The 16,474-nt window shown below is 40.6% G+C and overlaps 1 protein-coding gene across 1 annotated transcript; it reads left to right on the forward strand.

Moving 5' to 3' along the window:
- The first annotated feature begins 383 nt into the window (after positions 1-383).
- LOC311509089 (cytosolic phospholipase A2 beta-like) lies at positions 384-10,289 on the forward strand. Its single transcript, XM_084574140.1, has 22 exons — positions 384-562; positions 728-758; positions 844-886; positions 1,730-1,805; positions 2,583-2,719; positions 2,953-3,081; positions 3,720-3,760; positions 3,885-3,927; positions 4,426-4,480; positions 4,568-4,689; positions 5,113-5,202; positions 5,396-5,430; positions 5,541-5,679; positions 5,764-5,900; positions 6,026-6,248; positions 6,366-6,480; positions 6,759-6,896; positions 7,000-7,098; positions 7,197-7,367; positions 7,672-7,841; positions 8,205-8,391; positions 9,369-10,289. The coding sequence occupies exons 1-22, from the start codon at positions 553-555 to the stop codon at positions 9,596-9,598; spliced, it is 2,421 nt and encodes an 806-aa protein (XP_084430266.1). The 5' UTR covers positions 384-552; the 3' UTR covers positions 9,599-10,289.
- Positions 10,290-16,474: the final 6,185 nt, after the last annotated feature.

Raw genomic sequence — 16,474 nt, forward strand, 5'->3', positions numbered from 1 at the left:
AGGTGGGAATAATTGCACCTTATCACTGCGGTCTGCCCTCACCACCACCACCACCACCACACATACACAGAAACAAGTTATTCTGCATCCCCGCAAGTCAATACACATTATATTTACATGACAACACAGACAACTGATGTAATTAAAACACTTTCTTCCCTTTCTATTTAAAACAGCTCCTACTTTAATTCAATCCAGGTTTTCATGTATTTTTTTGTCAGATTTAGACTTTATGTTTATTGCACCAAACACCAAGGCAGATTCCTTGTACGTGTGAGCATACGTGGGATTTAAAACAACTCTATTTCTGCTAAATACTCAACATTTTCTGCAGATTCTGGCTTCTCCGTGGTGTGCAGAGGCTCCGCAGCCTCTTATCAGACGAGCTTGTGGAGGCAGGTCCGCCTCACTCTTTTTTTTTGGTCATACCCTCTGAAACCACTCCCCAACACAGTGTAGAAAATATAAATGTTGAGGACTTTGCAGGACTGAACGAAGAAGAAGAAGAAAAGCCCAAGAAGGTTTGAAACTTCAAGCTCAGCTTCAAGAGTGATGGAAACAGGTGATGTTGCTTTTCTAAAATAGATCAAGTAGCAAGGGAATAACTTAATTTTGTGCTTTTCATTTGGTTTTGAAAAGCAGCATAGCATTCAATGAAATGTGGAAAAACTGCACTTTGAACCAGAGAAGCCAACCTCTAATTAAATCTGTGTCCTCTTCTTTACAGTCAAAGAGACGGTTCTGGGGCTGTTCAGCAGGTAGGTTACATGTTGCTTTGTGACTTTACTCGTCTTATTTGTATTCTCTCGAGCTAAAAGTGCAATCACTTTCTTTTCTTTTCAGCGATGAAAACACAAAAGGTGGCCTCAAAAGTAACGCAACAGAGGTAACATTACCAGTGACACCACACACGTCAAAATACAGAGAGAGATTAAAGTGCAGTTTTAAAAGATTTGCGTGTGTGCTGGAGCACTTCAACATGTTCAGCTATTAAACAGTCATTTATTCAAACACACATCCCATTGAGATTCAGTCTGAACAGGGACAGAACATTTACAACAGGAATAAGCTGTGCTTCCTGGAGTTTCAGTGTTTTGTGCTGTTTCTGTTTTCCTATTTATGGTCCGAGCCTTAGCCTCAGGCTCAGTAAAGCATTTCCATAGTTAGGTGCACTGATCCTTTTAGGACTGAAGGATAGTGCTGTTAGTGTCCATCCTCATATCCTTGATAGTCCAGCTATCTGTATCTCTACCTCTCTCTATCTCTTTATGAAATTAACGTTGCCAGACAGGTGTTGAAAGTGAGTCTAGTATACAGCCACAATGGTTTCAGTTTACATGAGTACCCAAATGTGGGACATGGGATGCAGGTTTTCAAGTAAAAAAAAAAAAAGAAGAAGAAAAAAAAAGAACAGCTGATAAAAATCCAAAAAAGGCAGAGCTTTAGGGGCAAAGTAACCTGCATATACCATATATATATAAAATGGGGCAGATGGAATGACAGACACAGGGGAAACTAATGAGGGTGATGTAGATGATTACAAGCCAAAGTATGTGATGTTTAAAAGGCAAACTTTTGCAGTTTCAAATAATTATGATCCTCTACCTTCTTATATGCCCTTTCTGAGTGCACAGACAAGTTCAGGGGGAAAAAAAAGAGAAATGTGCTTTTTGGGAGAATACGGAGCCAGATGAGTTAAAAACTGGATTCCCTGTTTTGGTTTGTTCAGCAGAAGCAACCGGTCTCCTACTGGATCCTGAAGGTCACCGTTGTGAGGGCGAAACTCTCTAAGAGCTATGACTGGGGTAAGAATGGCTTTCACTTTCAAAACCATTTTTTATTTTATTTTTTTAAACACGTGTTTTGTATATATACACACAAAACTGTTCCGACTGATCAGAGAATGGACATGGGCCTTCTGAGGGGGTCCTGTGGTGGATGTGGTTGACCAGGATGTTAGTGGGGGCCTTTGGGTCCCATTTTTTTCTGTGTGTATACCTGTGTCAGGCTGCATCCTGCTGGGGATGGCTGCTGCCATCAAGCAGTGTCATTGCTATAGGGCGGGGGTGCCTGGTCTGGTCTAGGCGGGTGGTACATGTCTAAGTAACATCCACACCAATGTATGCCAGGTCCAAAAGTTTCCCAGCAGAACACTGAATTGTCACAAGATGGTCAATGTTGTTTACCTCTCCTGTCAGTGGTTTTAATGTTGTGGCTGATCGGTGTATGTTCAATTTATCTTACTAGAATTTATTGTAAGCGTTGATGAATGTTCATCTAAAACCTATAAAACAAATTATGGTGTTCCTCAAGGCTCAGTTTTAGGTCCTTTTAACCTTCATATGCTGCTAATTGGAAGTCATCACAAAGCCACCAATCACCAATTTTAAATACACCATAAGTGAAGAAAAGTGCTAAATAAAAAACATTTACCCATGGTTTGTTACTAGCATGCCCAAAAAGGAGGAACAAAGCAACAGAACAAGATGGACCAAGCTACAACTTGAAGAAGCCTGTTTAGTAGCCATTCAGAGCTGGTGGCATGCAAAGCTTTTCAATGTTTTCCTGTCCTTTTGTTTCAGGGAATGACTCTGACTGCTACGTCATCCTTTCCCTTCCCACGGCGGTGGCGCGTACCTGGCAAACAACAACTATCAGCAACACCAACAACCCAGAGTGGAATGAAACTTTTACTCTCAGGATCGCCAGTCAATTGACAGTGAGTCCATCTCTTGTGGTGTTACTGATGGTTACTATTGGATGAATGAGGCTTGACAGGGTATGGTGAAAAATGAAAAAGTAAAAATATAAAAATCCAGAAGCTAAAAAGCAAATTATGGATGGTAGCAACATTTTCAATAACCAATGTTCACATTTTTTAATGATTATAGGTTTATTGCACCCAATACTGCCAACTTTCCTTAACTTTCCTCTCTTTCTTTTTTAATTCAGAATATTCTGGAGATCAGTCTGTACGATGACGACTACTATTACGATGACCTGATTAAAACATTTCACTTTGATGTCAGAAGCCTCCCTTTTGGGAAGAAGGAGGCCGTCGTCTTTACCTTAGATGCCGAGGTAAAAACAACAGAAAACGACAATATGACAACTGGTGATCAGTCCACTTCTCGTCATCTAGCGTACCACAGATGTACACCGTAGACACAGATGTATTTAAAGACCCACTGAACAAAACACATCCCTAAATGTCCTTAAAACTTGAAAGATCTCTTCACTCAGAGAACCGAGGTTACAATCTGTAACTTCACAAATCGTGTTTTCTAGGTTAACGAGATGGGGAAGACAGGTCCAAGGTATAATATATGAGATATATGTATATTATAAAACATATATGGACAAAGAAATATAGTCCCAGTACAAGTGGCAAGTGTTGGTGTGTACAGTTGGGCTGTTGAAGCGTAAATCCCACACCCAACTTGTGAATCAGAATAGTATTTTGTCGCAATAAAGCGACATTGACATTGCAGGGTTTTCATTAGAACTGTTCTGGTTATTCTCCAAGACACAACAGCCATATTAGAGTGACACCTTTTAAAAAATTGTCCAGACTCGTTGCTGACAGTATTCCAGAAAATGTGCCGCACAGGACTAAATGACTCACATCAGCTACTTGAAAAACTTTGTGGAAGGACCATGACATATTCCTTGAATTTGTGAAGTACCTCACATGTTGTCTTTTGCTCACTTTCTTGCAGACAAAGGATGAACTTGAATTAGAGTTTGAACTACTCCAGAGGTATGTATTTGTCATTTTGTAAAATTTATTTATCTTCTATCCTGCCAAACATATTTTATTTATAGAGATATTATATAGATTATATAGATTTTGACCCTTTTTTTGGTTTGTTTTTTTATTGCAGTGAAGAGGCGCCTCATGAATATGTCACAAATGGCATCCTCATGGTAAGGTTATAGCAATTACATATGAATACACAGCTGTCAATACTCATTTAGGAACACTGAGGACATGAACAGTTGCATTAGAAAATCCCTAATCTATGTATTGTCCGATAATGTGGATGTTTCCACTTAGAAACTGAAAATAAGAGGTGGTGGGGAGCTGTATTATGACTTTGTTTTCCATTAGGTGATCAGCTGAGGGGGCATAAATCATCATGCGTCTGATCACATATTACATTTTTCAGAAGTTTGATTATTTGTTAACATTTGAACATTGAAATTGCAGCTGGTATTTCCATAACAGCCTGAACGCAGGCCGACTCCTTTAATCCATGCAAATAATCAAAAAATAAAATATGAATGTCTGCTAATTCATGCGTAATAGTTGTTATTTCATACACTCAGCCGCTATTCATCCTTTGGAGAGATGATTATGATGTGATTTGGTTTAAATAGGTTGGACATAATGATTGTCTTTCTTTTTGTCTTGGTGTCCCCCAGGGTGGCCCATTCTCTGCCTTGGATATCAAAGTGGACAAGCCACCAAGCAGCAACTGTATGTTGTCTCTGCTAAATGGAAGCAAGTCATACGAATGGAAGTTTTCTCTTGGTCAGTAGATGTAACATGACATTATTTCACCAGGTCTTACAGGGAACACGCTGAAACTATGCGGTGCCTATCCAGAAAACCAGAGAATTGACTCAGAGGACCAGAAACTGTGTTTCTATATCAACAGAGACTTGGCGACTGAACTTGAACTGGCAGTGAGTTTTAACTGTTTGTATGTTTGTTCTTATTTCAGTCAGAAATAAAGATAAATTGCAGGGATGCTGGGCAGTATATAAGAAGAAAGAGGGAAGAAACTGTTACGACCGGCCTCGGGGAAACCAGAACACAGCACAAAGTTTACCCCCCCCCCCCCCCCTTCCGTGCCCCTAAAAAGAACCAGCGCTCAATGAACTCGCAGCCCATAATAATCTTTGTCCCAAGCACACATGAAGCCTAAAAACAACAAGAAGACAACAGCAGCCCCTACAGGCATGGAACAAGCACAGCACCAAACAGGCAGACAACACAAACCATATGACCCCGTCGTAAAAAAAAAAACCAAAGGAACAAATGAAAGAAGTTGAGAGATACCTCAAATAATTTGTATTTCATGACCTAGTATCTCTTGTGTTTGTCAGCCCGCTCAGGATGTAGATCCTGTTGCTTCCACCAAGCTCCTTCCAAAACCAGCCAAGTATACAGGCAAGGTGTCCCTCGTTGTTGATGAGGTAAGAACCGAACAGTTGCTTGTTCTCATTTGCAACTACTTTGCATGTATGGTATGACATTACAATGGTCAGAAGTAAAGTAGAGCATAAACAGTGGAAGAAAACCTAAACTGAGACTTTATTAGCTCATGCGCCAACAGAGAAATTTCTTAGGAAGGAAATTAATAAAATGCTTGTTTGTTTTTGTTCACAGGACACAGTGGATTTAGGCCTGGAAACACATGAAAGGTGAGATACTTCTTACTTCGTGAGATTTGAGGATCTATGACTTGCTGTGCGTATATTATCATCATTATTATTTTTATTTGCATTTACTTTATTGTTTCACAAATCTACAGCATGAAGGAACATCAATCTGTTCGCATTGGCTATGACATCCCGACACAAGAGAAAGAGTACCTGAAGAAAAGAAAGGCCGTAGTGGCAGCGGCTTTTGAGAAGCTTTTCGGCCTCAGCTCTCCACTAGAACCCAACAAGGTAGAGCCCTAACCATTCAGTACATTCCCAGTTGAAGGCAGGTTGAAAAAACAATGTGCATCCTTTGCTGTGCTCTGTGTCCAGGTGCCAACTGTAGCAGTGGTGGCTTCAGGTGGAGGCTCTAGGGCAATGACGGGTACGTTTGGAGGCCTGAGGGGCCTGAAGGAACTCGGCGTCCTGGATGCTGTCACGTACATCACTGGAGTGTCTGGATCCACCTGGTCAGACAAATATCTGGATCCTTACACCTTAATTTACCCAGATTTGTCATTTTTCAAACATGAAAAGGATCAATGATTATCCAATGACCAATCCAATCCAATGTATTATCTTCCACTGTCAACAGGGCTATGTCTAGTTTGTATCAGGAAGCTTACTGGTCACAGCAGGACATCAACACCTTCATCTCAGCAGTAAGGACACAGATCACCAAGAGCATCAAGAGCTTAATATCTCGTGAAAAACGCAGTTACTACCGCACAGAATCGGAAGAAAAAGACAAGGAGGGCTACTTCGTGTCCTACATTGATACGTTCGGCCTGTTCTTCGAGCAACTTGTCTTTGGAAAGGTGAGCAGCTGAACACCCGCCTGTAACAACTTGTCAGTTATCCAAGTATTTTAGTCGTTTTGAAGAGTAAAATTAAGGAGCAAGACAATAATCATAATAATGTGTTTGGAAATGCAGAAACTGACCAGTACCCTGTCAGACCAGCAGAAGACAGTGAATGAAGGTCAAAACCCTCTCCCTATATACACTGCTGTCAACGTAAAGGACTTAAAGGACTGTGAAACAGAAACAGGTAAATATCCTAGAGTGTTCATGTAGGCGTAAATGAACGATATTTGATGATTATCAGTGTAGTATTGAGTTTAGAAAGGTATTTCATGAAGGGCACTTTCAAAGTTGGATTTGTTAACAAAATCTTTAAGCTTGACTGAATCAATCAGTCTCACCACTTACCAAGATGTGGTAGTGTGGATCCAGAATGTTCATAAACCCCACCACGACTGGACCCTGACTGAAAATTGTGATTGAATAATTTACCTTTTTCCTCTTTTCAACTGATCCTGTTGACAGAGTGGTGTGAGTTTACCCCCTACGAGGTGGGTTTCCAAAAATATGGGGCTTTTGTCCAAACTGAGGACTTCGGTAGTCAGTTCTTCCTCGGTCGTAAGATCAAGAAACTGCCAGAACTCCGCCTCCCTTTCCTGATGGGTGAGAACATGACCACTACCCCGGTTAATTTTCCGATGAATCTCAGTCCAGTAGGAAAAAAACAATCTGAGGTAATGATATACTTTTATTTCAACGTTCTCAGGAATATGGAGCAGCGCCTGTTCAGCAAGCATAACCCAGCTGTGGGAGGTTCTTGTAGGACCTTGGAGCGCCAGCTCTGAACAAGATGACAAGACCACAGGTGCAGCTCCTTTATTTTGACACTGCGCTGGGACACTACTCCCACCATGTCAAGTCCAGTGTATACATCGCTCACCACATGCTCTGTTCTCCTCGTAGAACCTGACTCGACATCTCCTCACACAAAGATCATCAACCCGGGGGGCATGTTCAGTGGGTGGACTGAGTACCTAAAGAGTCGTCCAATCCTTGCAGAGGTGTACAACTTCATGCAAGGTTTCTTCCTGTGCTGGAACTACCATGAGAACTGCTACTTCAAGGCTGGCAAAGGTAGGCCCCAATAAAGCGTGAGAACAATACAGAGATTTTCTTTTGATTAGAAACAAAAGCGAAGGAATAACTAGATCACAGGTGTCCAAAGTAGTTGAAACAGGGAATGTGGAGTTTGGTATTATTGCATGATAGGCCTCAGTCGTTCTCCACATTACTTCCTGTTAAATTGTTGTTTTGCATTAGTGCTTCCTTTGGATCTTTTTGAATTTGATTTGGGAGGATGTCAAGACAGTGCTTGAGCTTAAGAACCATATGATATCCTCACCCCCTGCACAATGTTCCCTCTCTCTTTTCTGCACAGGCTCTCACCCGGATGCCTTCCCAAACCAGCTGACCCCCGGAGACACCACTCTGCGCCTGGTCGATTCTGGCCACGCCATCAACATCGGCTGTCCACCGGTGCTGCGTCCAGAGAGAGACGTGGACGTCATCATATGTCTCAGCTGCTCGTGGGATGAGCACATCTTTAGAGTAAGCAGCAAGAGATACACTAATGTTTCTAAAGTTGTAAGTTGAGTCCTAAATGTTTCTTTAATGGCAGAGATTACCTTTAGGCAGTTTAAATATTTATTGGTATGATGCCATAATCTGATAAAATACTTTCAAACACTGTGACCTTAAACTCTCAGTTCAAATAAGGCCATGCCTTCAACTAGAGAACCAGATGGAGTAAACCTCGGGAAGATCAAATCTAATTTGTCCGAGGGCGACTAGGGCGTTTACATTTTTGTTGCATAGATGAATGAAAAACCTGCTTTTCCTGGTTGAGTTTTTCAAACAGTTTCATCTGGACGTACTTTTTCCTCATGGCTGTATGTGATTTTAATCCAACAGGTCATAGAGGACACAGCTGCATACTGCAAAGACTGCAACATCCCCTTCCCCAATGCCGACTATAAAAGTCTGGAAAAGGAGCCTCGAAAAGAGGTCTACATTTTGGAGGATAAGGAGAATCCCAAGGCCCCCATAGTGATTCATTTCCCACTCGTCAACGTGACATACAGAGACTACAAAAGTCCTGGTAAGTTTCTGCACATTAGGTGCTGGGACTTTACCCTACATCAGCCAGATGTAACTAGACTGGCATCTGTTCTTGTATTCTCTGTATCTGCTTGTCAGTTCTTGTTAAAAACCATGTGCAGCCAAATTGCGACACAGTGCACAATTAATACACTGCGGTAAAATTTTTTGGTCCAGATCAAATGAACCAAGCTGCAGTTTTGAACACACCCTTAATAACCCTAGCCCCTTTTAGTTCAAGTTCTACAACCTTCTTCTCTTTCGGGGTGATCCTGACTCATTCTCAAATCTGATGTAATATGTAATCCTTCCATATTATGATTTTGGGTTGGGGTAATCCGTGAATATCATAACCAAAAACTGGTGACATGGGACAATGACTTACTTCTGACAATGTGGTAGAGAACTTATTGGTCTTGGTGCCCTTCATTATGCTCCACATAAGATACCCCTGGAGACATATTGATAACCCTTCTTCAAGTCTAAAAAATACTGGATGAACTCGACTGACTGGACATACTTCTATAAAGCTTACACTTTCAATGCCAGGTCAAAGAGATGGTCCTCAGTTTCACCACCAGAACAGAATACACATCGCTCTTTGAGAATTGCGTTCAAATCGTCCCCTCTACATCCATGACATAAGGTTTCTCCTGCATTATTTTTGTAAAACCGATACCCTAGGATGCCGGTCCTTGGGCGATGTCCCCAACTTCCACATAACCATAACAACCCAACAACACCCAAAATCTTAAAAATTCATGCAAATCTTAGTCACCCCTGACATCGTGGTGTCCTCAAAGTCATCTGCCTCCATACTCAAAGCAAACCTTCTTGTCATTTTAAGCTTTGCCAAAATGTGGGTTTCCACATGACCCTCCACTTTCACATCAGTACATTTGTGTTATGTGTGTATGCTTTTCTCATCCGTAAACTGCACAATCGATGAAACTTTGTCATTAACTTGTGACTTTCCAGGTGTGAAACGAGTGACCAGTGAGGAGATTCAAGCTGGGAAGGTGGACGTGCGCAGCAAAAAATCTCCATACAGGACCACCAACATGACCTACACAGCAGAGGAGTATGACGCTCTGGTGGACCTCACCACCTACAACATCTTAAACAACAAGGAGAGTCTCCGAGAGGTCCTCCGGAAGGCCCTGCAGAGAAAGGAGTCTAAGATAACAGATTCCTGTTCATGTGGATAACCAACCCATTACATCTGAACATATTGTGAATATGAGTCTTTTGTCGCAAATGTATGTGATTTAAAGCAATGCAAAGAAATGATCTGTCCTCAGATGCAGTGCTAAAACAATCACATTCTGAATCAGTTTTACTGATAAATAAAACTCCTGAAAAGCATAGTTTGTTAGCTTCCAAGTTAACAATCCAAAAAAACTTGCCTAAGTGTGAAGATAATTCCTAATCTCTGTCCTAACTTTTGTCAGTGCATGATTTCCTGGTATACCGATTACACTGATGCACACTGAGGAATTAGATGAAAGCACGTTGCTCGGACTGATGGAAGACAAATTTCATTGAAACAAACAAACAAACAAAAAAAGTCTACCTGATGGAAGCTTTGAAAAAAAAAGCTTGCATACCACCGAGGCACTTTAACCCTACAGTGCCATCTAAATGCAAAGCATGATGCAGTGAGAACAGAAACCGCCGCCGCCCCGGTCCGAGTATGGACAAGACGGACAAGTCGGCAGCCCAAACTGTTGTTTTTTTTTTTGTTTTTTTTTTAACCATTTAAAGTCCACACTGTTCCGGAAAAAAAAAATAAAAAATGCTTAATGTACTTAAAACCCCTGGGTCTGTTCAGTTTTGGCCAGGGATAATTTCTTTCTTTTTCTGCTGTTGCAATTAAATGCATTTTTTCCTGACATTAAAAAAGCTTGAGTTTACAATTTAACATGTCTGTGTCTATTATTTGATTCAGTCTTCCACTAAAATCCATTTAAATTGAAAAACATTGCTTTTTAGGGCAAATACTGTTATGCCATTAAAACGCAATTGTGAGAGAAGTGCAACTGCCAGAGGACAAAGGGGAAAGGCAGGAGTATATATAGAAACACTGACTAATGAGGCACAGGTGATACTGAGGGCGGAGTACACAAGGAGAGACCAATTACACAATCAGTGGAGGGAAAACACAGGAAGGAAAGACACCAGAAAGAAGCATTCGAAACAGAAATAAGAAATGCAAGGAAAACCCAAATGCTATCAAAGAAATTACTGTCTCTCAAAGGTCTACACAGAAGCACTTTCCAAATATGTCTCTACAGGTTTCAGACAAACTGAAGACAGCGTTGGCTTTGACTCATGTTCGAGAGCCCAGAACAGAAGTCAGCCCGCGGTGGTGAATTCAGACCCCTTATTACCAATCAATTGTGGTTTGAATGCCAGGGCATACTCTGCATTGCTCTGCCAGAGTTGCTTTCCATGGAATTGCAGAAGCTCTTTATTTTCCTTGGAACTAACTACACACTCTTGATATGTGGTCCATTGCATGCACATTCTATGTGGCCCTGCTTATAGTTTTTTCTGGGTGCTTACATGCTATTAAGGGCCATAAGAAACAATAAAAATATGTAGTTAAAATATAACCATGTGAACGACAATTAACTAACAGCAGTGAACAACTTAGGAGGATACACAAGGCGCTCCAAAGGGTCGTCACCACAGCCCAGAGGATCATCGGCTGCCTCGTCCCCTCTTTACAGGAACTGTACAACTCCTGCTGCCTGGGGAAGGCCCAGGTGATACTTAAGGACACAACCCGCCCGTGGACACTCACTTTTTGACCTGCTGCCATCTGGTGGACAGTTCAGAACACTGAAGGCCAGTACCAACAGACTGAGGAATGGCTTCTATGCAAGAGCCACAATCGCAGTGAACAACTCAACAAAAAAGAAATAATAATATGAGTTCACACAGTAATTCTCACAACTAATGTGCAATACATCTGTGCAATATTTTCCCATGTGCAAACGTGTAATATGTGCAAATATATGTAAATAATTTTGTCACAACAATGTGCAATACTTTCATGTGACGTGCAATAACAGTTGACTTATTATATGTGAATGGGATTGTTATGTCATGTTAGTGTTTTATATTTTGTACATTTTATTTTATTTTTTTTACATTTCCTTTACTTTATTATTTATTCCAGTACTTCTACAGCACTTAAAGGGGAACCTTAGGTCACGTTAATTTATTTGTACTTGCACAATGACAATAAATACATTATATTCTGTTCTATTCTGAAATGCGTCTCTTTCACTCTCCATATATTTATATTTGCCACAATTGCATGTCTTTATCGCCTCCTCTTTCTGTCTGTATCTCTGTGCAGACATCTATGGATCTGGGTCTGCACGGCTCTGACCTCCAGTGACCTTACCACCATGCCAAGTGCGGCAATAGTTTTCTTTGATTAATCTGGTTTTGTGGAGAGGCCAGCTTGTTCAAGAAGGTTGCTCCACCTCCTGTTAAAACTTGGTCAATCTCAATTTCCTAGCCATTTGCTGTTATATTTTTACTAAAGGAGGAGTTTGGACACTCATATGATTGAGAAACACTGCATACACATCTGTTTATTCAACTGAGATGTTGCTTCCAGTACAACTATAAGGAACCTGGAGGGTAAATTTGACCATGATACTGTCAACATTAGGGGCATCCTGTGTCAAAGTGATCAGCTTTAAACATGTCTACGTTGCCATCCAGTCAAACCTGACATGTCTTTGCACCAGTGTGCTCACATGTGGGTTGATGTGCTTTTTCCTGGACTTTGATCTGGTTTCAGGGTTAATGCCCAGGAAGTATTTGTAAACAATAAGCAAAGACAACAACTTTCAGTTTTACATAAATTCATTATTGCATTACTTATCCAAGGCACATGCTGTAGAGCCCCTTTCCCTGTAAGTAAATCCAACACCAAAGAAAGAAATTAGTACTGAAAGCAAAGTAAGACTGATTACAGACAAGCAAATCAGTTGCGTAGAGATGGAGACAGACGTACAAACATTGAACAACAAACCTGTGACCCAAGAAAGCATGCATGTTATGTTGTTTAAGTCATCCACTTGACACCCAAGTTAAGAAAGACACAATAATACACTAAGATTTATGCTACCAAATCAATTTACCAAAAAAGAGCGCATGTTAGCTGCTCACAGGTTGTGTCCTCTTTGCCATGCTGTCAAAAAGGAGGAAGTTGAAGAGTGTTAGCCTGCTGAATTTGATCTCAACTGAGAGAATGCTCAATCATAGCACTCACTCCCACTGTATTTACATTTCTGTTCCAAGAGAATCACATGAAGGATTACTCCAGTTTGGAAATATCAGACATTAACTGAAAACAATAAGAATGTAGCATTGATAAAATGAAAAAATGGAGGCAGGCAAAAATGTCAAACATCAACAAATGCTAAGACGAAAAGAGAGCAAGGTGGGTTATCAAGCAAGAGGGTCAAGCAAGCAATACAATGGTAAGTATCACAATACCTTTGGATAAACTCCATAGTGTGTGAGCTGTCATCAGGATACTGCAGAGTGAAGTTGTAGTAACTTGCGAAAACCGCGGCTATTCCATTGATGAAGCTGTAATGTGGTCCCATCACCACCTCTCCTTCAATGGACAGCATCCAAGCACTGGGCTTCATCATGTCACCTGAAATTAACAGATACCATATTGCTCTATTTTTTTGGAAGTGTGATTATTTGTTAACATTTGAACATTAGTACAAAGCAAAAATTGAAATTGCAGCTGGTATTTCCATAACAGCCTGCACGGAGACCGACTCCTTTAATCCATGGAAATTAAAAAAAATAAATATATATATATGAATGTCTGCTAATTCATGCATAAAAGTTGTTATTTCATACACTTGGCCACTATAAATCCTTTGGAGAGATGATTATAATAGAGAGATGGAGAGACGCTTTGGTTTAAATAGGTTGGACATAACGAGTGTCTTTCTTTTTCTCTTGGTGTCGCCCAGGGTGGCCCATTCTCTGCCTTGGATATCAATTCGCGACTAATTCACCGCATTTTCTCGGCCGAATAACTCTATCCCTCCCATCGACATGTGTGGACATGTACAACCTTACACACCTAACAGCACGTCATAACAAGCGGTCTAATATTTTAAATGATGTTCACCTTACCTTTTTGCTGTCCTCTTCCTGTGGGTGTGCAGGTGCAGGATGTGTTGTGTTATCACAAAGGATGGTTTGAATACAGTATTTTACTGTGCAAAAATACAGTAAAATATTGTGAAATTCAGGCAAAAACATGTTCACAGTAATTTACTTTGCAAGCATCAGTTTCACAGTACTATACTAAACGACAGTATTATATTACAGTATAATATTGTAAATACAGTAATTTATGGTGAAATAGTTAAATGTTGTGAAATCTTGGTAATATGTTACAGTGTATGTCTGGACTGGATGCTTACTTACTCATTATTATTGAAAAAAATTAGCAGAAGAGATCATGTTTCTCCAGTTCGAGCTTCTCCCTGTAAAATCCAATAAATAGAATTTAACCCCTAGGTCTCTTTCTCAGACCTCTGCTCAAAAACGACAGGCACAAAATAAATGTCAGCAACACCAGTGTATATTTTCTTTTTAAAAATAACATTAATAGAACAGAATGGAACAGCTTTATTGTCATTGGACGTGATTTTATAGATGCAGTGCAGTTTTAAGGAGAGGAAAGCTTTTATCTCACGGTTCACAAAAGGACTCTTGTTTCGTTTTTTATAACCGTTCCTCTTTTGAATCTTATTTATGAGCATCAGAACCAGCCTGTTCATCCTTTGGCAATGACATTATTGTTTGCGAATACAGAGTGAAATTTACTGGAATAAAAGCTGATTAAAGCTGCAGACCACATTCTTTCGCAAGCAGTGGCTACCCAGCCAACATGTACACGTGGGCCCCATGTGGGTTACAAATGGGCAGCATGGGTACAGAGTGGCCATGGGCTTGAACTGGGCAAATTGTCTGGGCCCCACATGGTTTCAATAACATGGGTCCTATATAGGAAGCCCATGTGGGCTGACCATATGGGTCCCATATGGGGATATGAGTCGGCAAACTGGGCATGGGGTGGAACGGGGTATCATTTCTTGGGTCCCATGTGGTTCCTTCAACTTGGGTCCCACATGGGCTTCCCATGTGGGCTGACCATATGGGTCCCATAGCATAAACAATTTCGAATACAAAAATGCAAGCTGAATTAGCTCAGCAGGCCCATGGCGGCTCTTTGCTAACTCAGCTAACTCTTTGGCTACAATTACTGAGTGTGGTGGGTGAATTTGATCAGCCCACTGTGGCCACCGTGTGTACCATTGAAGCCTCAACTAATGTGCATCAGTTATTGCTTTTAGTGCATTTTGGCATTTTAATGTGAAAACATGTTTATCATTTTATTTTATGATTATTTGTACACACCTCACTCTGGCTTCCTCCCACCATCCAAAGACATGCTCATTAGGTTAATTGGTGATTCTAAATTGGGTAGGTGGGTAGGTGTGCATGTGAGTGTGAATGGTTGTCTGTCTCTCTGTGTTAGCCCTGCGATGGACTGGCAACCTGTCCAGGGTGTACCCCACCTCTCGCCCGGTGACAGCTGGGATAGGCTCCAGCAGACCCCTGCGACCCTTAACAGGAATAAGCAGTTACAGAAGATGAATGAATGAATGAATGTACACACCTCACAAAGCTATTATATATTATGATTTGAGGGAGTATTATAATAAATGTTTTATGAAGTTCAAGTACTTCATAAATATTTTCTTGTCCTGAAGTTGGCCATTGTTTAATTCTAAATGGTGTTTGAAGAGAATGTGTTTTTTAATGTTCATAGCTCATACTGTCAACCAAATTTGTTTTACAGAGGCTGTTAAGAAGAAGAAGTCACTGACCGCACAGGTGAACCAACAGTAAGCAGAGAGGGCACTGTCGAAATGGTTCACTGGGGCAAGAGACAGAGGAGGACGAAGGGCATCCAGCCAGTGCCAAATTAAACAGTAGAAAGCAGTGGTGAAATATGAGTTCATTTGTTTTCATTACAGTTACCCTGTTAAAAGATTACTTAGTTACAAGTAAAACTACTAAAACAAAGTAAAGAACTTCAACTTTAACAAAGACTATCTTGTAATATTGCATTGTATTTTCATTACCTATAAATCTGTTGATGATTTTGTTGGAAAATATTTAACTGAAAACCAGAAAATATTCATAAATAAAAAGTTGGAATCAGAGAATGTGGCCATTTTTAAATTAGATAGAGCCTGACTCAAATTGGTTGGTGATTAATGATTTATTTTTTGATTAATTGTTGCAGCTCTAGGTTGGATGTTTATTCAAATTGTACTCAGTACTCAATTAGGATGTTGTAAGGCAATATTTGTATGTGTACATCTGTAAGAGGTTTGTGAAAGTGGGACACATGTATCATTTTATTTGAAAATTATTCAAATCCTTTCATTATGGTCAGTGGGGTAGCATAGACCAGGGATCTTAAGGCTGGGACCAAGATGGGTCTTGTCTATTTAACCCAGTTGGGGCCCATTTAACACCTAGTGTAATCCTGCCTTAAACCCACACGGGTATGCATGTGACCAACATAGACCCCGCATTGCAACCCATGTTTCAGCTCATGTTGTCCCCATGTAGGACCCACATAGGACTAAAAGCTGGGACAAAAATGGGTCTTGCATGTTTTGCCCAGTTGGAGCCCACCTAACACCTAGTGTAATCCTGCCTTAAACCCACATGGTCAGTTAGCATGGGGCCCACATAGAACCTGCGGACAATCCCATATGGGTGTGATCTGGGAATTCCATATGGGGCCCATTATTAATTAATATGATTATTAATCATATTCTTCTCTCTGGTATGTAGAGGCTCTGCAGCCTCTTATCTAACCAGTTGCTTGAGGCAGGTCTACCCATCTCTTTTTTTTTTTTTTTTTGCTCAACCCCTTTGAAACCACTCCCCAACACTGTGTATAAATATAAATGCTGAGAGGATCTGAAGGACTGAAAGAAGAAGAA

The sequence above is a fragment of the Chelon labrosus genome, assembly GCF_963514085.1.
Source record: "Chelon labrosus genome assembly, chromosome: 24".
NCBI classification, from domain to species: domain Eukaryota; kingdom Metazoa; phylum Chordata; class Actinopteri; order Mugiliformes; family Mugilidae; genus Chelon; species Chelon labrosus.

What these genes read in the sequence shown, in the direction of transcription:
- LOC311509089 (XM_084574140.1), top strand. An exon ending in TCACAAATGGCATCCTCATG is followed by an intron (nt 3,928 to 4,425) that starts GTAAGGTTATAG and finishes GGTGTCCCCCAG; the next exon opens with GGTGGCCCATTCTCTGCCTT. An exon ending in GGAGTGTCTGGATCCACCTG is followed by an intron (nt 5,901 to 6,025) that starts GTCAGACAAATA and finishes CACTGTCAACAG; the next exon opens with GGCTATGTCTAGTTTGTATC.